A 25,666-nucleotide genomic window follows, 5' to 3' on the forward strand; every position below is an offset into this window, starting at 1 on the left:
CCTCTCACCCCTCCATTCTATATTTAGCATTTTGCTTAACTATCTCATGCTGCCTTCTTTTCTCCCCTCTTTTCCTCCACCTCCACTTAACTCCTCTCTTTACCCTTAACTCTCATCTCTTCCTTCGATTTTAATATCTTCGCCTCTTTTTCCTCCGCCAAATGCTTCCCTCTGTCTCCCGCTTCTGCTTTCTTTTCTCTCTCCCTCCCCTCGTCTTCAGCAGCAGAGGGCCTTCTCCATCAGTGCACCGCTTTTACAAATCAATGACTTAATCTGTCGTAACAAACAAGTGAGCAGCACCCTCAGCCGTGTTCAACCCCCCCCCCCGCGCCATCGCTAACACTACACCAGCACGCCTCAGAGAGAGTGGAGGGAAGGAAAAGAGAAAAAAGCTGACAAATATGCAATGTGAAACATATATTTCAGAGAGAGTGTGTCAGAAGACAGAGAAATTGAAAAAGGGAAGGATGTGAGGATAGGAGGAACAAATCCCTTTGAAGGAAGGGGACATGACGCCAAAGAAAGACAGGATAGTAAAAAGTGAGAAAAATGAAACTGTGGGTTTTCCCACCACATCTCTTCAGCCCTCAGCTCTGTCCAACCCCTCTACCATGAGTTATTTCCTGTCTGCATTCACCACCTGGTTCACTAGCTATGATTTCTCTCACTCCACTGGACACACACACAACCTGATGCACAAGTATACACACCACAGACAAACACGCACACACACACACACACACACACACACACACACACACGAGTATGCATGTGTGTGTGTGTGTGTGTGTGTCACAGCTGCACTTGCAACACACATCTGACCATCACCCTCCACAGGGGCACATTGGGTCAGCTGGCCAAGTGTAAACACACTACCAGCCTATGGCCATACCTTCCACGCCACCTGCCTCTAGCGCATTATGAGCCTTACAGTGTTTAATGCAGATAACTTCAATCATAATATTACAAGACAAGTAGGTGTTAAAGATGAGTTATGGGTAGATATCACAGGATATCTCATCTATAAATCATAGCTCCCTCCCCCAGTGCCTTTGAAACAGCACAAGTGCAACAATATTGCTATGATATCATGGTTCAAGACCATTAAAATGTAAGGCAACACAGCTGTACATTACAGAAAAATGGAATGAGAAGGAGTCATGGAAGAAAGGAGGAGAGGGAGAGTGAAGTCAGAGAGGCAGAAGGCATGCATAAAAGATAGGAAACCCTTATGGTTTTTCAGAAAGAAGTATTTTGTCTGAGAGGGAGACAGAGACAGAGTGTTGGGGGAAGAGAGAGGGTTCACGCATGGGAGAGAATACAAGTGGGAGGAACTGAATTGATAAATTAGTTCAGCCAACGCGCAAACTGATTACCACGACGGCAAAGCCACAGGATCCATCGAGCACACACATGGAATGAGGCACGCACACACTCACTCACAGCACTTACAAAAGAGACATAAAGCTGACACATACAAATAATAGAGCAACTGCATATGCAATCACAGACAGATGCACACACACACTCACAAAGACACACACACATACTCAAACACCAAATGTATCTAGGGCAGGCTACTGCAGTTGCTGTAAGTAAAAGGTATTGAGCTGCTGACTCCAGCCAGAAAAGATCCCACAATCCTCTGGATCACCAAACACAGCCTAATGGATAATGGCTAACAGCTAGCGCTAATGTGATTTCACACTTAGCAGAGTTAATATATCACTGGCTGAACAAAATCATGCTACACACAGCTATGCTAAACTCTTGAAAGGTTGTGAACATTTTGCTGACAAAGCTTCATTTAAGGAGTTTTAAACAAAAAAGGAAGTATTTTGAAGCTTATGTATTTGCCTACAGTGAGAGAGACTAGCATTGCTAATCTCAAAGTGTTGGATAGAAGCATTCCATCACGCTAACCACAGACTTATGACAATATTTTTCCCTGACTCTTCCACACGTCAACTTGCCACTCACTCCCCAATAAATACCACAGTGATGGTGGGGAACTCCACACCCCACCCAGCCACTGACGTCACTACTAAGAGCCTATGTTAAAGTGTGTGTGTGTGTGTGTGTGTGTGTGTGTGTACATATGTTTGCATATGAGTGTTTGGTGTGTTTGTCCGAGGGCTGGGAGTGAGCCCCTTCCTCGGATTTGCAGATCATCGTAAACTGATTAGTGGGTACCAAACCAAGAGAGATTTTGCACATCCAAGTTAATGGGCCTTTGTCCCACTCGCACACACACATTCATGCACACACACATACTTATCACACACAGCTGATAATGAAAAATAGAACTTGTGTGAAACACAGCTTCAGCATGAAGCCATCAATCATTCTGACATACAACAATGAAACCACACACTGAACTGTTTCATAGTTTCCCAACTATGAAATTATCTGAGGGCTGGGGAGGAGATGGGAGAGGGAAAGAACGATGACAAAAAGAAAAGAAGAGATGGTGTTGATGGTAACAAGGTAATTCAGAAATAAAGATTGATATTTAATATTCCCTCACCTTTACGTTTAATCCCTAGGATTTAAGCACCTAGCATTTTAAAACATTAGAAATATAACCACTGAGGTGGGGTTGAGCCAAAATAAGATTCTGTAAACAACATTTTCTCCCTTGCCTAGTAACGTCAAAACAGAAACTAAAAAGAAGCTTCTAACGTTTGAATATGAACTGATCTGTGTGTGTGTGTGTGTGTGTGTGTGTGTGTGTGTGTGTGTGTGTGTGACAGCCATATTTAGATCTCTTGTGACTGGTGATCCCCTCCAGTGCTACTGACCGACCTTGAGGGTCTGTAAAGTTCTCACGTTCTCAAGGAAACGCATCAACCCCCCCCCCTTGACTAAGGCCAGATCAACACACACACACACACATGCTTGCCTTCAACCTAGCTCTATGGCAGCCATTTTGGAAAAGTTCAAAGGTGACATGAATTAAAAGTTAACTGCCCTTGAGGGCTTTTAAATAGAGGGGTAAAACGATACAAGAGGAAAAGAGGAAAGAGTGGGAGAAAAGGTTGAAATAAAGGGATGTCAGAAATGTAAAGAGACTTTGTAAAAGACCTGACCTTTTATATACATATATATATAGTATATATATATATGCAACTCAGCTAAGCACACAAGCCAACCTTACATAGAATGGACTGTTTTCTCCTTTGGTATGAAACATTCATTTCACCCCCAAGCCAGCTATGGTATGTACTATGTGGCAATTTTATTTTGACTCTGTTTTGATTGACATGTGTTCAGACTCTGAACTGACCCAATGTGATAAAACCAAAGTAACTGAAATGTCAAACAAGTTAATGAATTATTTCCATGAGGCATATAACCAAGATACAACCAATTTGCCATCCATCCAGACAGAGTTTTGAATGGAAACGCTCCAATACTCAATATTAGAATTTGATATTTATACAAAAGCTATTTTTAAAAATTCAAAGTATGCAGTGTTTTTCCCAGAATCAGATTCTTGGCAGGATGGAGACACCTCTGAAACAGTCACTCGACACCATGGAAACCCAAACTTATGAAATGCATTAAGTTGGGCAGGCAGGTCTAAAGTGGGGTGCATATACCACATCTTTAGGGGAAGGGAGGGAAACCAATATACTAACTTTAAATAAATCACAGCAGCAAATAGAAGGTTTTAGTAAACAAAAATAGTCACAATAGGAAGAATGAATCTCAGCATCAACCAATGTCATAAATGATAATAAAATGCCAATACAACCATGGTATTTCTGCAAACCGTTACACATCCTCCAAAATGTCTACATCTGCCATGTGTCAGTCTTTCTACCCATCTACTGTATCCCGCTATCAACTATTCATCCATCCATCATTCCATCCATCAATCATGAAACAGATGGCCTTTCAGGAGCCCATGTCAGGACTGATGGCTTCCCTCTGCCCCAGCTATACCATTACCCCTCCCTCTACCAACACCCCCAGAACCCCACATAACACACACACACACACACACACTCACACATACAGACACACCTCCTGCCCCCTACACCTCCACCAGATGGACCAGTTTTACTATCTACTATCTACTCCCACGCACCATCTACCCTGGAAACGACGGGTCATCGGCCCATCAGCCTTTCATAGACACACTAAAAAACAACATGCATGGCTTTTATGAAATGGTAGCAAAGAGCAAGTGTGTGAGTAGCAAGTATGTGTGTCTGTGAGGGTCAGTTCACAAAGAGAAGCCCCCAAAGAGAGCTGTCTGCCTTTGGTCCCTGGGGCCTGTCAAGAGGGATAATTGATGATGTTTTCATTACAAGGTGTGGGGTAATGTGGGGGTTGGAGCACAGTATGAGTGTGTGTGTGTGTGTGTGTGTGTGTGTGTGTGTGCGTGTGTGTGTGCGTGTATGCAAGTGTGTGCGTGTGCATGCGTGTAGTGGGGAGTGGGGGGGTTGGGCAGGTTGACTCAGCTGCCTTCTCTTTGACACCGACCACTCCTGCGATTGGTACGGACAAGTCATTGCTTCCAAATGCCCTCATACAAACACACACACACGCTCACACACTAAAGCGATCACACACACACACATTTACACAAACAGTATCCCTCCCTCCCTCACTCACTCACTCACTCACTCACTCACTCACACACACACACACACAGATACACACACAGCCCAAAGCCAATTCCATTCCCAGAGATAAAGTATCTGAAACTGAATAAAAATGCTGAGAATAAGACTAACTTGTTCTCTTGTTTTCCTCTGCCGCTCTGTCTCGTCACAGTGTCACGCCAGGCCTTTGGCAGATCTGTCCGTCTGTCTGTCGTCTCTTAAGGCCTCTTTGAAATCTTAATGCTGTGGCGCCTAAGATTCTGACTGCCACTTAGATTGAATTAAGACCTAATCGGAGACACCAGGCCACATAGGCCACTATATTACTTTACTGTATCAAGATGGACATCGTGCCTTTGTTGTCGTTTATGAATAAATGAATGAAAACACTTAAAAGTCAGCTGATGTTCTCCGTTTTAAGCTCCCTTCCTGATGTCTTTTCAAAGCCATTAACGAGGCATCCTGGCAGCTTGGAAGGTCAATTGAAATTATTTTTCATGAGAAACTTAATTTGTGCAGTGGATAACTAAGACAAACAAGTCTAACAACTATCACAGGACAAGCAAAGTTATAAACATGAAAAAAACACATGTAAAGTTTCTGTATTCTGGATTCAATTCCAGCATTGTATCATTGTCATTCTGTACGTTATCTCCCTTTCTCTTCCCTATTTTGTTCTTATCACTACAACTGAGTAATAAAGGCAAAAATGGCCTAAACTAAGTACGAAGACAGGACCGACGGGATAAAACTCCTCCAGGATCTGCATTGCTGTGGTGGGCTAGGGTTGCTGCGGGTGACCAGGGTGCTGACATGTCCAGGCTCCAGCAATAAACAGCCGAAGACTAATGGCATCTGAGGCAATGTCGAACTCTGACCTCTGGCAAACTTTTTCCCTCACTCTTGTTGTTTAGATGAGGTTTTACATATCTGGTTTGTGTTCTCTTTGCTGAGAAGTTCAAAAACTCATAGGTCGTCAACAATATGAAATATCATATTAATAAATAGTCTATCTATCTCTTGTAGAAGACTCAAGACCATTGAAGCATGTCTCTTGGAAGTGTTATTTTTTCTGTTGCAGTCACACTAATTTGCTACAAAAACCACAAAAAAACTGACTACTGTTCATTGCACACACCCTCCTCCAAACTACAGAAAACGATTTTCCAAATTTTTTCTCTGCTCTGTCATACCATACCTTGCCTTAAATGATTAGTGCACCTATCTATCCATCCGTATATCCACCCACCCACCCACCGCACGCGCACACACACACACACACACACACACACACACACACACACACACACACACAGTCTAGATTCCTCCACCACCCAGGGCCCACAGCAGAGAGGCTCCTGGCCTCCTCTGCCAGCGCAGAAATGAATTATATCACTTTTCACACCTGTTTCTGCTCAAAACCCCCACTGCACACTGCTGTTGGGGGGGGGGGGGGGGGGCAGTGCTCCCCCAGCTCAGCTACATCTGCGTACGCGAGCGGTTAAATTAGACTCTAATTGTATTAACGGGGGATTATGCCTTCCAGTTGGATTTTTTATACTCTCTCTCTCACAGTGCATTTTACACGTTTTAAGGGGAGAAAGGAGGAGGGGGAGAAAAAAAGCAGCTCATTGAGGGTTTTGCGGGTTGGCTTTTTTTATGAGCTGCGATCACGGCTGCCCCTCGTTACACTGAGTCTGTGTACAAATAGGAGGGGAGGAGAGCCAGAAATGAGAGAGTGTTAGTGATAATGTGTATGAGAGTGTGTGTCCCAGTCTGCCAGGCTAATATACCGATGCTAACACTGAATGCCAAAACCCCCTGCCCCTCTTTCTGCACACACACACACACACACACACCTACTTCAGTTTAGTAAGGCAACAATCTAAATGGGGGATACGGGTGGTGTGTGTAGTAGGGAGGCGGGGGGTGAATTCCATCTAATTACTCTATCACATAATTTCACAAATTGCCTTTTCATAGGGGAGTGGAGAGCAGAGCACAGGGCGCGTTGGGGATTTGAGGCCTGAGCTTTCATTTACTACTCATTTCTTGTTAAATTAAACAAGAAAATACCATTTGTGAGGAGAGGAGGGTGCAGGCAGGGAGGGGGGGTGGATTCCAACAGCACAATAGGAGGGATGGAAGAAAAGGAGACTGCGTACCAGCCTTTTCTTCATTTCAAAGCTTGTCTCTTTGGTTGTAACACAAAGCACTGAAGTATCTCAGCCAGTTATGCAATCAGTTTAGAAATGATTCTTAAACTTAAATTATTTTGTTAAACCTATTTATAATATAATTATTTCCACACAAAAAACCCAGCAGCACACTGCAGATCAATATGTACAAGTTTAAACACATCCTCACTGATGTCAAGCAGATGTAAAGGTGGGTTTGTCAATTGGAGAAAAAGCATTTTTGCTGATTCCTCTTATCAAATATCCCATTCATTTAGTCAATAAAACCAAATGACTGCTAGTTGTCACAACACATGTTTAATTAAGAATGTCAATGGAAAACAAACATCAAAATGATATGAGGACACAAGAGGAGAAGACCCCCGCCTCCTTTATTTTGGTTCCCCACCAAGTTTACAGCTGTATGTCAAGCTGGCAACGGGCTGCGTGGTGCGGCCATTTGTGACAAGCGGTAAACGCTAATGTTTTGTAGTCGCTCCAAGTCAGAGCAGCCAAATTCTTCCGATGAACTTGTCCCACAAGTGCTGTCGACAACACATGAGCTCACTGGGCGTATTGGAGAGAACTCAGTGAGCTGCGACTGTCGTCATCACCGTAAATTCAATACCATCGTTCTGTCTGTCATTCTACCCATCACACCACAGATAGAAATACAGTAGAGAAGCTATTCTACTCATTCTGCTTAATTCCCATTTCTTTACTAGGTATTTCTTGACTACACTACCAGCCTTCGCAGAGGAATGTTCATTAACCCCAAAGCACTGTGGCTTTGACTCTGCCACTGATAACACCAGAAATCTGGGAAATTGTTGGTGCTGTTGGTGTTCGATCTAATAACAAATATGGCACTCTCTGCTTTAAAATCTTCAAACTTTCCTGCCAAAATAAGACACTCAAAATTAGGATCATTGATGTATCAGAGAGCAGAGATGGAGAAATGATTTCAAAACTACCCTAAAAAAACAGCCATGAGAGTGCCACCTACCATCTACCCTGCTGGTGCACTCACAGCCTCAGATTGCCACCCACCTTCCCCTTTCGCTTCAGTACAATGGGATCTCCCTTGAGGGTCCAAGTGTGAGGTCGAATAAGTTGTGTTGTATTCTGGTTTATTCTGTCCCATTGTCTCTGCACCAGCGTCAGAATCCAGCGTATTTATTATATGCATGCATCTGTGTGTGCCTAATTGCCATTGTGTCTATCTCTAAGAGGCCAGACTCACATCCTCCATCCCTCTGTGAAACAAAGGCAGGCCAAGTCAATGATGCTGTGGATGAGCCTGGATCAGCTGTCCGTGCTTATGTTTGTACCAGCAGAGACAAACATGCTGCCAGCGTAAGGGATACTGTAAATGTTTTTGCATTAGAGGTGCTATGTGTAGCGCTTATAAACACGAACATATGGTGATTAAATTAATAGTGACACTGAAGAATGATTAGTGTAAGCAAATGAGACCACTGTGAGCATTTATCTGACACCAGTGGTATTGTTAATGCCAGTGTTTCTCAAAATTAAGACCACATTTCACGTAAACAAAGAAGATGCTGCTCTTCTCTGCCTGGGTTTCATTTCTGTTTGGCTTCACTGATGAGGGTAAACATGTTGGAAGTGATTTTTTCCATCATTCTGTCAGTTTACGTCAGAGTTTTAAAAGCTGTTTGCGCTAAAAGACCAGCAGCTTCTTTAATTTACCCTATGTGCCATTGTGTTCCTGTATGTGTGCATGTTGTTAGTTCCTATTTCCCTTCTGCCTGGGAGAAGGAAGAGGTTGATGGATCCTCCTTATCCCCCACTTCAACTCCATGCCTTCTTCTCCTCCTCTTCTTCTCTTCTCCCTCACTCCCTCGACACTCACTTATATCCTTCCCACTGTTTGAGATCTAACAGCGCAGAAGCCTCCCATAAGCCCAACTCATGGTGTAATATGACATAGTAGGTGTGTTGCTGTGCGTGTGTGTTTGACTAGGCATGTGTGTGCTGAACTGCATTTCCACCGACAGGATGTGTGTATGTTTCAAACACCTTTCCTCTGTGGCCCCGAAGGTTTTGGGGGGGTGGGGGTGGGGGTGTACGGGTTGAGGTCAGGGAGTTGGAGGAGAGGTTAGTGTGTATGTGTGATGATGTGTGCACGAGCATGTGTGTGTGCAGGGTGATGGAGAGCTGTTGGTTTGTTAAGGAGGTGGAGAGGGTCAGATGGAAAGAGGAGAGCACAAAGAGAAACAAAAAGTATAAGAAGGCTTGTGAGATGTTTGTGTGTATGTACTGTGTACACATATACACCATATTTCTCTGCCTAGCTGCCTCACAAAAGTACACACAATGGAAAAAGTTCCTCCAATTTGCCTTGAACACTGTTGGAAACAGAGGAAGACACTGTACAATGCATACCATCAACATCAAAGACAGGCTACAAATAAATAAATAAAAGTGGAGCCCATGCAATATCCATAATCCAACAACCAAATTACTTTCCCCAGCATCCTCCCTGTTGGCTTGTGCAATTCAAACCAACACCCACTCAGCCAAACTGCATCATGTTCTCCACAAACTCCTGACATAGACAGAATCTGTGTGACGCAAGGCTGGCTGAAGTTAGTTTTGAAACATATTTCCTTCAGACTGAACTTGATTCAAATTGTTATCAGGAATTTGACCTGGTGAAGATGTCAGACTTATTTTAAAAATTTCAACTTTGTGATGTCAGCCCAGTCTGATATACAGCCCAGTTTGCCATACTGTTTTCATTTACTGTATTACTTTTTAAATCACTGAAAAAAAGTGATGTGATGTGAGTGGTGATACAGAGGTCAGAAACCTGCTGTAGTTTGAAACAGAGCAGGTAATATGCCAGGCGCTTTTCAAGTCTCTGGAATATGTTATTCAAAGCCAATTTCACTAACAAAACACAGCAAAACTCTTCAGTTTTTCTAAATTATTCCATCCACTGATGAAGTTGTTTAAGGGAAGATTTCATTCACCTTTAAAGCTTTAATTTGAGGAGTGTCATTATTATCCTCAACAATAATTATAAACTCTAATTTCCCCCAAAAGGATCAATAAAAAGTAACATTATTGTTATTGTTATATGCTTTTATAGTTTATATGTGAGTCCTTCCTGGAGCCTGTGGCTAGTGCACTGATTGTGTTTGAAATAAATAGAAACTTGTGTTTAATAAGACTGCATTCTATTTACCATTGGCTCCATTTTTAAACAGTCACACTGGTATCTTCCAGTGTCAAAATACATTTTTTCCCACACTATTTTCTCCTCAGACGATTTGTGATGCTGTCAGCTGGTGCTAACGGCGTTGGTATTCTCTGCTATAATTGAGTAAAAATAAAGCCAAACCACAGGCCTTTACAGCATCCCAGGCATCTGTTAAATAATGACAGATTTGTTCTTAATAAGGTTCGTCTATGTATCTGCGGCAGTTATGGCCAGGGGCGTCTCTCCTTGGCTTCAACCTTATTCAGTTTCAGCAGATGAGGAGCGAGAGCACAGGCTGCCGAGATCGCCGGCAGATTACACAGGCCTGTGTCTTTGAAGTGTTCACCGTACAAACCGGGATACACTGAGGAGAAGTGGGGGGTTCTGGTGGTGTGTGTGTGTTTGAGTGTCAATGAATGTGCGAGGGTCTTAGGGTGTGTGTGTGTGTGTGTGTGTGTGTGTGTGTGTGTGTGTGTGTGTGTGTGTGTTCCTTTGTGTGCAAGTGTGTTTGTGTCAAATAAAAAAGGAGCAGGGCTAGAAAGGTAGAAAATGTGTGTGTGAGTAAGAAAGCCTGTGGCTGCGAAGTGAAGTTCAGTGTACACACGTGATATGAAACTGAGAGCAATTGAGAACAAATGCTGTTTCATTCAACTCACTGTTAGGTGCTGGAAGAGCCATGCTCTCATGATGTTGGTGGCCACCTTAGGGAAGATCCCTCTCTTCTTGTTGCGTTTCTTTTCCTTATCCGGGTCATCGTCATCCCCTGTGCTTGGTGAAGCCACGCTGTTGTCCAGGCCATCACCTGTCACATGACAAGAAACAGGAAGAGACAGCGGAGATCAGACACACAGTTTGTTTACTTCCTGCATTCGCTGCGCCTCTGCGTTCAAAGGGAATAAATACGATTTCGAAGGAATTCTGGAGGGCTTTGTATGCACAGACGAAGGGGTATAGAGACACAACAATGGCAAGTAGAGAATGGCTGGAAAACAGCACCTCATAAATGCATTCATTTTTAATACATTTATAAATAACCCTGCCTTTCATCCCCCCCCCCCCGCCACTTGAAAACACAGCAAGCGCTGGCATCTTTCTGCGAGAAAGAGGGAGAAGGGGAGCACAAAGGACTTGTAAGGTCGCATTTCCCCACTCTCCCATCCAAGCCCGCGCAGAATTGAAAATGACAGAGAGATTTAGTCTTTATTATCCTGAGGGGAAAATAGTTATTGAAGCGTCGCCCCAGCGCATTCTGCCATTTTACCTGAGGTGGAAAGAGTAACATGGCACTACAAAAAGGGAGGCTGCGAGGAGGGGGAAGGCAGAAAATAAAAGGAAAATAGGTGGAAAAAAGGAAGTCGGAGGCACAAACAGCGCTAACAAAGCTAGCTGCTTTTCATAACAATGGCGTCATGGCTGCTTACAGCAACCTGTAGGGCTTCGATAAGGCTCTATTAAGGCCAGTTAACCTCACCTAAGGGGAACACTGAGACAGCTTAGAGTATTTGAGCACTGAGAGGAAAAGTGAAAGGAAGGTGCGCACCATGGGCCTTTTCTCTGCATTCAGACATGAAGCCATACACACACACACACACGCACACATAAACACACACTGCACATATTCAAAATTACCCAATTACTGTACGCATTCTATACAGCTCCAGTGGAGAGAAAGAGGCTCTTCCCATCTGTGGCTGTGAAAAGCCTAATTGTTATTATCATTATTCAAAAATGTGAGCCACCCTCCATGAAAACGATAATCATAAAAGAAACATGAGACGGGATAAACAAGTGGCACCCTTACAGCTAGAAATTTCAGTGGCTGATAAATGACTTTTGTCCCGTATACTGCCTTTCTTGACTGGAAGTGAGGGGAAGGAAAGAAGAAGAGAAAAAAAACGCTGAAGCAGTGCACAGAATTGGATCCAGTTATTTATTGATTACACACAAAGCACTTCTAAAGCTTCTAGTTCTATTCACTGTGGCGGGAGTAGATAACTGCATTCAAGCGGGCCTGTGCTCCTCTAACTTGCAGAGGGCGACATCCAGCACCTAGCTAAACCCTAAGCCCCCGTTTCATCGATAATTAATGGGGATGTTGGCGCTAATCCGGTTGGAGATGACTTTTTTCCAGCCTGCCACATCAATGGAATAATCAAGGGCCTAAAACCCAGGCCTTTGCTCCCCATTACCTCAGGCAAAAGAATTCCTGAAAGCATGCCTGGAGGGCACCTGAATTATATACACCATTAGGAGAGAGAGGCTCTCAACGATCCATACGAAACAACACTCTTGGCTAGCTCTCACTCTCTCTCCGACTGTTCTGGCAGAAGGAGATACATATGCACACATATTGAAGGCTTTTTAATGAACCTCGTGTGGAAGTGGAGGTGACGCTATGGAGGGTGGGGGAGGGATAAAACAAGAGCTTGATTTTCATAGAGGGTGCGATACTGATAACAAACGCCAGCGACTGCACATTAATAATGCACATATGCATGTAAAGCTGGTGGGAGGGTTGGGCTACTGTAACACCACCAAAAGGTCAAAAGTTGGATTTGGGTATTAGCCAGTCAGAGTGAAGTGCCTTTGACCGATCAGTGACCTGTTTACTGTAATGGATAATGCTTGAAGTTTATTCAATCAAGGCTTTAGCCGATAAAATTCCACCTCCACAGTCCAAAACCCAAAGATTTTAAATGTACAGGGATGTAAAACACAAAAGCAGCTAATCCTCACATCTTAAGGTAGAAACTAGTGAATGTCAGTTAGGCATTTTAACTTAATTAGTCAGTTATGGTACAACTGAACCATTGAGGCATTGATTCATTGACTAACCATTTTAGCATTACACTACACACACAGTGTACCACATCCAACCAGCTCCTAGACCTCTCTCTCTGTCTAAAAACACACTCACATTGCAGGCTTCAGTTACATCATTAGCCTGGGACAAACACAGCCTGAGCTTAACATGTGAGTTTTTTTCTGCCTACTGTTTCAGGGCTAAAATACACCCACCCCTCTGTCTCTCTCTTTCGCTCGCTCTCTCTCTCTCTCTTCCTCTCCACGTCTGTCGGCCTGGTGGAAAAGGCCCTGTAATCTAAGACCAGATTTTCATTGGAAGCAAATGCTTTCAATCCGTTGTAAAGACCGGCTCATGTTCAGCAAAGCCTACAATAACAAACCTAGGGGCTTGTCCCATGCGAGTTGGGAAAACAGAAGCAAACGGCCAGGGTATCAGCTCAGAGCGTGAGCGAGCAAGTGAGTTAGTGAGCGAGCAAGTGAGTGGGTGAATGAGAGAGTGAGGGGTTGAGTGACTATGCATGCAAGTGGGCAAGTTGGGGAGAGATGGCGAGCGAGCAGGCTCGAGAAGAGGTGAGAAATCATGAGAAGCATGGAGAGGAGGGGAAACACAGGAGAGAAAAAACATGAGGGGAGCAGAGAAAGCACAGAATAAGTGATGAAAATGTATATTCTGAGAGGAAACTGTCACAAGAAAGGGCGATGCTGCCTGTTCTCTCTTGCTATTGTTTTATCACTTACTCCTCCTTTAATCCTTTGAACCTACTTTGATCATTGTCTAGCAAACCAGTTGCTAAACTTCCAGTCACAAACCTGCTTCATATACAGCAGTTTAATATCATACTGCACTACATCTACCATATTTTAAAGCAGTACATCAGATCTATTGATTTATGGTAAATAAAATCATATGCAAGCAGCAACCATAATCTTTAAAACTCATAATCATGAGCCTACAGAATATAAAATGACCCCAAAGACCTAATTAATCACAAACCAAAATGATGCATAATGTGAGAGAATTATATTGTTATTCTCTACCCACGTCATATCACTAAATCAATGAACATACAAGCACTACTTGTATTCCTGACTAAAATACACAGGATCTCATCAATACATTTATACAAGAGATGAGGAAAGAGAGTGGGTTGAGAGAAATGAAAGAAAATGAAAAGACAAAGAAAATGAAAGAAATTCAATTAAGACTGTGATGTAACTGATTTTAGGCCAGAGAGGGAAACCCTGATACCTCCCAATATGCCCTCCTTTTCTCTCCCCCTCCCAATACTTCTAAGTCTGACCTGTAGACACTTACTTTAGGGAGAAAAGGAAGGCGGAGGGCTGGGGAAGGGCCGTCAATTTTATTGGCATTTCCATTTTCACTGCAATTTGATACCAATCACCTCTGCGAGGTCTGGGGCTAATTTCTGGTTTTCTTTAACCCCAGCAAGCGAGGGAAGAGTGGGAGGAGAGAGGAGAAAGACTGTGGGAGTGAGCAGTGAGGGTGAGGCAGGAAAGGTGTTGAAGTTGTGTCTGGCAGCCATGTTGGGAAAATGTCAACGGTGTTACCTCAGCTTGAGAGAGAGTAAAACAGGGAAAGCAAATGAATGAGGGATAGGATGAGGTAGGATGAGGAATATTAAATGCAAGTGAAAAAGTAGAAGCTCAAACTCATGCCACTGAAAGAGGCGATAAACTTGAAAAAAATGTCATCCCTAGCATTTCTGTGCAATTAGAGCATACTTGAAATTATTGTGATGGCCTCCATTAGAAAAACGAGATTCATTCAACTAATAAGCCTTTCAGTTGTCAGACAGTCAGTCAGGCAGTTGTCGACTGTGTTACTCAGTCAAGCAGTAGGCTATCTAGCCGACCAGTGAGCAAGTCAGTCTATAAAGCCACCAGGTCAGTCAGTCAACAAGTAAGTCAATCAGTCAGTCATAAACAACCTTGTCAGTCAGCCGGTTAGCCAGTCAGTCAATCAGCCAGTCACTCAGACAGTCAGAGAGCTATCCAGGCAGGTAGTAAGCCAGTCAGCCAATGAATCAGTCAGTCACTCGCCATACACAGGCTGCCAGGCTCATTAAGAGCATCAGCAGGCTGTAACCCAGGGCTGCATACATACAGCATGGGGCAGCTAGGCTAGCAAGCTCCAGTCTCCCCACAAGGAAAAGCCACAGGCACAACTCCGGGCCTGGCCCACTGATCGGACATGACAACGTCTTTGCAACTAGTTAGAGGAGGGGCTGGGAAGGGGGTGAGGTTGAGGGAGGGGTGAATCAATGCAGGACGGTGGGGGTGCATGTTCGTGTGTGAAGAATGCATGCATGCATGGATGTGCATTCGTCTGTATGTGTGTGTGTGTGTGTGTGTGTCTATCCCTGTCTTTATGCATGTGTGTTTCCAGCCACAGAAGCCCTGAGTGTCGTGTATGTGTGTGTGTGTGTGTGTGTGTGGTGTGTGTGTGTGTGTGTGTGTGTGTGTGTGTGTGTCAATTAGGGAGCAGGCCAGTGACTGGAAGGAGCCAGGGGCAGTTGAAATGCCCCGGGGCCAACCAAGGGAAGGAATATTTTATCAGTCCCCTCACACGCTGTATACACAAATACACACTTGCACACAAACATACACACGCGCACACTGTGAGCAAACAGATAATGACGTAAAAACTAGGTTAGCTTTCTTCATGCATTTCCACGAGCTTCGTTAACATTAGCTAAACAGCCGCTTACTTCTATGCTCATTCAGCTTCGATGGCTTTTATTTAAGCCTTTCCTCCACTTCATGTTTCATTCTTGCCTCCCCCTCCTTCCTACTTCATTACTTTCCTCTCTCCTCTTTCTCTCTGTCTGTTGGAGTGTGAGGTTGGGATGGAGGATATTTGCACAGTGTTGGGGATGCAGAGTGAGGCATTGTTATCTTTTCCTTCTCTGTAGGTTTGAAGTTTTTCTTCTTTGTAAAAAAAAAAAAAACAATATTTCATAAATGAAAGGGTTGTTCACTGTTCAGTATTCTCAGTCTTGATGTTTTGAATCTACCTCTTCAACTTCCTCTCTTCTGTCTCTTCATCTCCCTCTCCCATGTCTTTATCACTTCTCTACATCTCTCTGTCTTAAGGCATACCCTGACATTATCAAGCAGTATCTAGGCTAATCTGTTATGATCTGATTATGAACCATATCTCGGCATAAGGCAGAGATTGGTGCTACCTGCCCCCTCTGCGCGGGCACATGTGCCTTTCGAAGGTGTCAGCCATTTTTCTGCTGCCTGGCAAATTAACAGCCACAGATTCACCAGTCAGTCATCTGCAAACAGTGATCCTGTCAGACGTGTTGCTTCTAGCGCAAGGCAAGAGAATTATGACATTAAGCTTTCTAGTAATTTTTTTTCCTCCCCTCATAGAAGCACTGCTGAGTTGAGGAATAAGGGTTATGAATATTAGCTTTGTGCCAGATGTCATGAGTGGGATCCTGTGTGAGGAATCATTCACATATGGCTAAACGTTTTTGGAGGATACTGTGAGATGTTTCTGTGAGATTTTATAGTCCATGGATGGAGAAGAGGTGGGAACAGGTCTTTTGAGTTTATGACGGTGCATTTAGTCGAAGGGCTATTTGTTGCAAGAGAGAGAAAAAGAGAGAGAGAGAGAGAGCGTCTTTCACTGCGAGTGCGAGTGACCTGGAGCTGATCCCTCATGGGCCACTCCTAGAGTTTCACACCCCAGAAAGCTCACATGACCCTGGGTTGGCTGCCCAGGCAAGACTCAGGCCTCGGGGGCCTGCTATCCTGTTCCACATGGGATACACACATCTCATATTGGCAGGCGAGAAATTTATACACATGCACAGGCTCAAAACATGATACACAAAACACACACACACACGTGCTGAGGTACATTCACTAAAGTGCTCTCCTTCTCACTATTTTCTCTTGCTTTCACACACACACACACACACACTCTCACACACACTCTCACACACATACACATACATTACATTCCCAGAAATTCTCAGAGGGGTAAAGAAGGGCTTGCAAGAGGGAGGGAGAAAAAAGTGGCGTTTATTGTATTCAGGCCATTCATAAGCTCTAGACTTGGGGAGGGGGGGTATAGGGGGGTTTCAGACAGTGGGGGGTTCCCTTTGCATGGCTCTGGAGGCCCCTCCCACCTCCAAATATTCTGAACATGCAGGAATTCCTTGCAACGCAATTCCCAAGTAGGGGCACATTTTGAAAAGCATCTCTCCCACTTTACCGCACCGAAAACAGACACACACTTAACACACTCACATGCACCCATTCCCCAGGATCTTCCATAAGGCAGCTTTCCAATGAGGACTACCAAAGTATTCGAAAGCAACACACACACACACACACACTTCAATACAAAACACTCTCTGTGACCAATGCTGTTTCGCCTCCCTTTTATTCCAGAGGAGGAGGAGAGACATAGAGAAATCCCCTCGACTATTCTGCGGATAATGACATGCGCTGTCGACAAAACAATATGGCTAGTCTAGACTTCCCTTCCTGCCTTTGCCAGAGAGACACTCCACTATTTTCAGATCTTTGTTCAAAACTCCAGCCAACGCATTTGGATCATATCACTCTGAAGCACATATTAATCTTTGTAGAACACACACCGGTAACAATATAATGAATACATAGATTAAGCAGACAGAGAAAGTTGTCATTATTACAAAAGAAAAAAAATGGCCTTTGCCAGGTAAACAATCAGGGGAGAGCTAAGTAATTGCTTCCTGTAAATCAAAGACAATTCCATTGAAGTAATTACAGTAAATAAAGAGTGCTTTGCAATAACAAAGCCAGTTACTTTGAATGATGACAGTTTTGTGGATCAGCGCTGACAGATTCAATAATGACAGTAACTGGTGACTCATTTACAAGGGTTATTTGTAATTAAAGCACACTGGAGACTTCTTGTTGTGAGAATCTGAGCCAAGTTTGGAGCAATTATTTCATTTGTGGTGATCTGATGAGGGGGAGATCAGGAAGCCAGATGCAAGGAATGTGTTTGACGAACAACAAAAAAGGAAGAAATAAAAAAAAAAAAAACACACAGGCCAGTTATCATATTCATGAGTTAATTAAAAATGCTTGTCGAAACCTCAGGTCTATTAGATTCATGTGGCTTTCGTCAGAGGGGTTTGAGCGCGTTGTTGTTGGTAATCATGTTGAATGTAAGTAAAAATTTGTGCATGATTTTCCATGTGTTTCATATTAACATGTGCAGGTGACATTGGAGACATGTACAGACACACATACAAGAGTTAGACGGATATCTTTAGTTTGCAGATTTTAATGCTGAAAACGATAAATCAAACTGTCAGTCTAAGCTGCTCAAGTATATTTCTTTAGCTTTGTTTTGTATAATTATAAAATGAGTAGTTTTGGACAAGCAACAAGCAATCTGAAGACATCACACTGAGCTCTGGGAAAGTGTGCTGGGCATTTCATCACAGTTTTATGACATTTTATATTGCAAATGATTAACCTTATATAAAATATTGAATATTAGACCTGTGTTAATGGTTATTTTCTCTGTGAAAGTGTTCCTGTGCTTCTGTGTGTTATGGCTGAAGCCCATCCACTGTTGGCTGTGAGGAGGAGGAGGGCGGGGGGGATCAGGCCTGTTGACATAGCCATAGGTGATGGCAAAAATGTCAGTGTAAATGTGACTGCTCTCTCTGTGCCATTTTCCCGTAAAGGGTCATCACCACAGGCTGCCTGACACGCTGGAAACTGCCTCAAGCACAGGGCACCGACACGACATTAAACTGCAGTATGCCTCCACGCACAGAAACACACACACAGAGCGACTGCCTTTTATTCCCACTTCCAGATCAGTCCAGAGAGAAAGAATGAGGGAGAAAGAGACAGACGGTACAAGCTAAAATGAAAGTGTAGGGCGATGAATTCACCCTTTCATGTTGAGCACTTTTGCTGTGTAACTATTGATTTTTCCCCTCTTGCCTTTGTGTTGCTGTTTTCTTTTTTCCTAACCTGAAGATAGAAGGCCAGACTCAGTTCAAATGGGAGCACTTGTGAGGGGGGCCCACAGATTCTTCGCCTCAGTGAAGGGAAGTCCTCACACACACACACACACACACACACACACACACACACATGGTTCCTGAAATTATGACAAGATTCCTGAAATCGTGCCTCTTTTTGCTGCTTTCTCACTCTTAACTCTCAATCTCTCAACTGTTTCGTTTCTGCTCAGATGGCTTTTGACACCTTGAGCTCTGTCAAACTCAGCACCCACCAAACACACACAGAGAGAGAGAGAGAGAGAGAGTCAAATGCACTATGGAAGAAGAGGAGAAGGGGGGGAAGGGATGGTAGAGAGGACAAGGACTATAACAAAAGCTAAGAGCACTTAACAGCACAATGGCACGGCGGTCCTTTCCAAAAGTCAGCTGATGGGCTGAAGGGCGTTCCAAAGTCCTTCAATGTGGACGTGGGACAAAGAGAAGAAACCTTCAGCTAGACTAAAGGGAAAACATCCTGTTTTAACTTTGTTGTGGACAAACCGTCAGTAAAAATATATATTTTCAGCAAAAGAAAACTAGATCATGGAAGCCCTTTCATAAACGATCAAAATATCCTTTACAGTAAACTCACACTGACTGTAAATACATCTTTCTTTGCACGAAGACACATTCTTAACTGTCAGGATCCCTCCACTAAGCTACAGAATGAAGGTATCATTTTTAGCCAACATGAATTTACTGCAGAGACATCCTTTCAAGTGATCTGTGCATCTCTTACAATGAGCTACATTTAGTGAAATTATATCTTGCAGCACTAACTTGTTTTACTTCTACCAACGTATCAAAACCGCCAGTTTAATTAACTAAAATTAAGTGGAAATGTATCATTTCAGTACCAACATTCAGTCTGCTCTGTCTGTAATCATCTCTTTGTGTTTTGGGTGTAGATGCATTAACCAAACTAGTTTCCCAGCTTATTTTTCAGAGCTAGCCATGCACAGCTCTCGTCTGTGTGTGCATTTTTCCACATGGTAACTATCTGAACGGCACAGCCTCTGATAAACACTTATAATGCACAAGGATTTTCCCACTCATGCTAACCTATCAGTGCCAGCCAAACTGCAGCATGTAGTTAGATAATACAGGCACGCTAACCCTGCGGTGGCACAAGCTAATAATAGCGCATTAGCTTCCAGTAAGTTTTTTTGGAATAACAGAAGGTTTTAGTATTAGGACGAAGTATAATATGGTCTGCACCCACAAGCTCAGGTTACTGAAGGGGTGGTTAGGAAAACAGGATAAGTCATTATCTCAGCAACAACCTACTCCATTTAAATACTTTTGGTTGTTGAGTTGTTGCATTTACATTTTAGGGTTTTAGCTGATTTTTAATGAGTAAACACATGACTTAAGCAAACAAAGGCACTGACTGCATTTTTATCATAGGATGCCCTCTTAAAGACTCCTTCTTCAAGATATCCACACTACTGTTGTAGGAACTACTCTGTTTCACAAGCTGAAGTATTAAATTAACCTTATAGCTGCGTCTCCATCCCACCCCAACCCCCTTGTCAGTGTGTCTTTGATAGACACAGGATGTGGTGTTGTGGGGATGTGGGGGATTTGTAGTCCTATCAGCCGTCCCATACACAGACCTGATAAGGCTTTCGGGACAGGGGCAGAGGAAGAGGAAGTGAGTGGGTTTACAAGCAGGCCTACTTCCTGTGGAGCGTGGGCCCATGTGGACAGGAATGATATGCCCCCCGTGGATGGCGGCGCTCTCGCCACACAGTCCCACCAAGTCACTTCCTGAAAAAGGCAGCCCTCTCTGGGGGTGACTTCCTGTAAGAGTATGACCTCTCTGCCACTTAAGAGAATCTCAATGGAACAAAGACCTGGGGTTGCCCATGGGAGCTAGAGTGTACAATATATATAGATGCAATGTGTGTGTGTGTGTGTGTGTGTGTGTGTGTGTGTGTGTGTGTGTGTGTATTTAACACTGCCACTCAGGCCTTTACTCTAAAGGTTATCAGTAGTGAGAATCTCAGCCCCCAGTCCCTGCTCATCTCTTTGAGTTTCACTGGCTCGGAGCGTGAAGGGATGATCGGGTTACATCCAAATGCGTGTGTTCACAAGAGTCTGTATCGCAAGTGGCATGCTTTGCGTTGGTCTGCAAACACACAAAGTAAACGCCCATGCTGCCCTCCAGCCCACCCTGCTGCTTTTGTGTTTACCTGCAGGTATTTGTTATCTGGACCTCTCTTCCCTCTCTCTCCCTCTCTCTCCCTCTAAACTTTTAGAAGAGCTTGCTGAGGTCTTTATCTCTCAGTCAAATCCCTATAGCAGGTATCCATGTCAAAAGGACCAAGGGGAGGAGGCCTCAGGGGGCAGCATGTTTGGTCTGGGTCAGCCCTGGGTCAAGCTTTGGCCCAGTTGACATATTTTACCTTCAACCTCCTGTGTCCCAGGTTACCTGGACTCACAACACACCACCTCAACCACTGTATATCACATCGTAATGCTTTTAACTTAGACTATCACCTAAATTGAAACAAAATATTTGAACAGGGAGCTGCAACAACATAACTGGCTGTAAATGTTCTGCAAGGATCAAATCTGTGACTAAATCATACACTTTACAGTGGTCTGATGTGGTTCACTCTTTCACTTTTAAATGACAGAAAACTGGTGTAGAAGCCAATTTTGAATGTTAGAAGCAAAAGGAGCTGCATGTGTCATATCAGGGTTATAAAATAAGCCCTAACAAAAATTAAAGTAGCATCGACCCATATTCAGTGATAAAGGAAATCCACAGGGATGCAGGTTTTGACCAAAAATGGCGCTTCTGCTGGTGTTTTCCTGGCATGAAATTGGCTTTGTGTGGGTGTCGATTGGAGAGCCGGCTGGTAAATTCTCCCGTTCTTTTGTTAGCAAAAAAGAGGGGGGGGGCTCCATGCATAATGGTCTTAGCCAGGGAGGTCTGGAACTGTGTCCATAAATTGAATTATTTCAATTTGAGGGAGAGAGAGTGAGAGAATAATGGAGAGTTGCTGTGTGAGAGTGTGTTGCATTTACATGTGAACATATGCATGTGTGTTGATATAGAGAGAGAGAGAGAGTGAGTGAGAGAGAGACAGAGAGAGAGAGAGAGAGAGAGAGAGAGAGAGAGAGAGAGAGAGAGAGAGAGAGAGAGAGACTCATTTTTATTCTTCTACAGGGCTCACATTTTCAAATGAGAATATAACCCAAGTTGCAGGAGATTACAGAAGAGGCCAAATGTTACCTTGCAGCTGGAAGCTACAGTGGTTAAAAAAAGGCTGGTGTTTGTGGCAGCCATCACTGCAACAACAATTTCCTGTCTGAAAATTACAGTTTCAGTGTGACCTATCTTTCTATTATTACAAAGAGATAAACTGCACAAATAAAAACAAAATGTGTGACTTTTCAGGGATAGTAATACACCTTGACAGGCGAAATTTGGTTAAATGAGTTATCTAAATTAAATAATTTAATTTGTGTGATTATATATATATTTGTATAAAATGCTCAAAATGAATCAATCCTATCTACATGTTGGGATAGAGAGACCACACAGGGTCAGAATTGCCTAAACAACAGATATGTGACTGTGTTTGTGTGTATATGTATATGTTTGTGTGTTTAGGGTAGGGGTGGGGGTGGGGTGAAAATATTCCTGACACAATATAATCGGCAGGGGACCATATGGCAAACTGGCAGCAAGCTATTTATCCTTATCCTCTTTGGAGGCTAAAATTAGCACTTCGCTGTTTGTAGCTTTAAGCTGGACTCCAACCACTGTGATAGGACTAATAATAAAGAAAAAAAAGCAACCCAGCTGGCACAGCTACTCCGCCTCCTCTACCTCATTCTGTTTCCAACCTTTTCACTCTCTTGGTAACTTTCTGTCTAGCTCTCTCTCTCTCTGTGTGTGTGTCTCTTTTTCTCTCCCTCTTTCAATTTGTGCACAGAAATATATGAATCTGGCCAAACTCCCTCCATTTTGAAGACTAAATCATGTTAATCTGACCATTAGGAATTGTATTAATATCATATAAGTGTTGCTTGAGCCAGGTTTCCCTATAAGCCCATGTGTCAGGAAAGCCAGGATTTCCTGAACATGGACCCCCTTGGCTAGCTTAAGAGCGTAGGATGATGGGGCTAATCTCTTTATCAAAAGCTTAAATAAACGTTGGTGCTCCGTGCATGTGTGTGTATGTGTGCGTGTGTGTGAGTTGCTTATTTGTGTGTGTTCTCATGTGTGCCAAGGGGCTAAACAATGCTTCTCTACTGAACAAAGTGCTAATACCCTGTCTCTTTACTCTCCCCCCTCCCTCCTCTATTCCTACTCTCTCTTTCCTCCACCACACAAGCGAATGTCCAAACTATGGTACATCTCTTTCATGTCTATCTAAAATTAATGCTCTAAAAAAAGTGTTCAATGTAGCTCTTTCCTACATAAACAGAAGGAAATGGCTAATGAAAAGGCTCATCCAGTCCTTAACCATCCAATGGCAGAGGTGATCATCTGAATTCTCCCGCCTGCTATCAGGGTTTTTCCCTGAAAAGTTAACATCTATCTGATCAGAGGCCTCCTGGGGCCTGAGCTCAGCTCCTCTTCAAGGAGGGAGGAGGAGGAGGAGGAGGAGGGAGACACAGGCAGCAGGAAGAGAAATGGAAAGATAGAAAGAAGAGGGAGAGTTTGAGGTCGTTTTATCGGCCAGATGTAATGCGTTGTGACACATCAGTGATGAGTCGCTGTGATTTCACTGTCAGATTCCCTATGAACCTGTATTGGCCACGATTAAGAACCAGGGCATTTTCTGTCTGTGAGAGCTTGTGTGTGTGTGTGGTGTGGTGTGTGTGTGTGTGTGTGTGTGTGTGTGTGTTTTTTCAGGCAATTGAAAACACAAAGTGGTCACAAATTTGGAATTTGTCACATTTCTGCACTATGACAAGTTTCCCATGGCAATAACACAAGACCCTCCACGCACACGCACATACACATACACACATACTCACATACTCACACAACAATAATTTGACAAGTGATTGACTACACTTCAACTTTTTATCCTATTCATTTGCATGACAAGTGCTATACCACATTTCAACTTGTTTACATTTGCAAATCAAAGCTAAAGAATTTTGTTCCAAAAGGAGATATCCAGTAATTTGACAAAAGTGGCATCTTCTTTCAGGACATGATTACACAAGAATGGCGCAAATTATGGTGCTTCATTCCGAAATAAACCTGAATGGAGTTCTCAGTTGACACTTTTCAAACAAGATCTCAAATATAGACGTATAAATGAAAATATCTTCATGTTGAAATTGACAAATCATTTGTGGAAAAGAATTCCTTGTATTCTCATTTTTATTTCTTGCATGCAGACAGAAAAATATGCAGCAGATAACATTGAGAGAAAAAAAAGCCTCTACTAGGTTTATACACTTAACTTTTATTGTCATAATCTCCCGACACACAAGAGACCTCTACAAGGCAAAAAGTGTGTGTAAATAGTATCTTTTAGCAAACACCAGTAATTAGATATAGGCATTTGGCATTCACGCCAGTCGCAAATTAAAGAAGAGCGTTTCCTGTAAACAGACAGCGAGAATGTGTCTACATCATTAGCGTGCCACAATTATAACATGGGAGCTAAAGATACATTTCCCTCCCGCTTGAACTCCCTCGCTGGAGCAAATGAAGTAGAACCTCTATTTTTTTTTTTTTTTTTTTCAAATGAACGGCTGTTGTACTCTTTCTTGGAGCGACACCAAACTACATGGTCGTGAGATCCAAGTGCATTTATGGGTAAAATAAGGAAGAGAAGAGGCAACACAGACAACTTTGTAAGAAATAAAGAGACATAAACGATACCAAAATTTTCATCTGAAAGACTGTCTGAGAAAAACACATCCTGAGCGAGCACAAAGACCGAGCGAAGGCGTAAGATAGACAGGGAAAGAGAGAGAGAGAAGCTATTTCGTGTGCACACATGTCATGAATGAATATGTATTTCATGTAAATTGTGCACACAAGGCATATTGTAATGGTCTGGGCTAGACTTTGCATTTCTTTGGTCATGCAAACATGCCCACATGTAACCAACAGACAGAGAGAGGCAGACTGAATGAATGCAGGGGAGATTTAAAGTAACAGAGAGAGCTGGGAAAACATTTTATTCACCTTCGAAATGTGCATGGCGTTCTTTTGAATATCATTAGAGAAAGTAAAAAAACTAGGGTGTAGTGAGAGCAAGGGGCATGCAGCGAGAAAAGAGAAAGAGGCTATGTGATCAAATGAAGACAAGGAAACAATGTGTACAAATATGAGGCTCACATGATGATATGTAAACATGCTCAGCAATACACAGTATATAAATCCCAAAGTCAAACAGTCAAATAGCCTCTGACACCTTATCAACCAGTTTTATGACTATTATCTTCACACAGATGAGATGTTCACCCATGCCAATAAAATGCAAGTTAGTGAACCTGAGTGGAAAAGATCCTTTCACAGGAGAGAAGAGGAAAGGGGATTTGGTTGGAGAGGGTGTAGGAAGTCACTTTGTTTACTTGTATTTCTGAATCTTTCTTCCTCAGCGACCCCAGCAGTGCGGTGACACCAGCCTTAATCCTTAAAGCAAACTGGCCCCTCACTGTGGGAACCTGATACAATTTCCTCTTTTTCAAGAGGGGCAAACTCAGGCCACTCTGAGTTTGCTCATTGCCCTGTGAAGCAATAAAAAGCCATCGAGGGCTATCATTTTCTGCAAGGCAAGTCACTACATGTTGGTTGACGCTTCG

The 25,666-nt window shown here is 43.2% G+C and overlaps 1 protein-coding gene across 2 annotated transcripts in view; it reads right to left on the reverse strand.

The window, feature by feature from the left end:
* Positions 1-25,666, reverse strand: part of meis1b (Meis homeobox 1 b) — an 80,246-nt gene that overhangs the window by 31,398 nt on the left and 23,182 nt on the right. For both annotated transcript variants that reach the window (XM_018661497.2, XM_018661498.2), the window contains exon 8: positions 10,676-10,821. In XM_018661497.2, the coding sequence (XP_018517013.1) occupies positions 10,676-10,821 (146 nt within the window). The remainder of the gene's footprint in view (positions 1-10,675; positions 10,822-25,666) is intronic.

Source organism: Lates calcarifer, linkage group LG16_LG22 (assembly GCF_001640805.2).
Source record: "Lates calcarifer isolate ASB-BC8 linkage group LG16_LG22, TLL_Latcal_v3, whole genome shotgun sequence".
In the NCBI taxonomy this organism is placed as follows: Eukaryota; Metazoa; Chordata; class Actinopteri; family Centropomidae; genus Lates; species Lates calcarifer.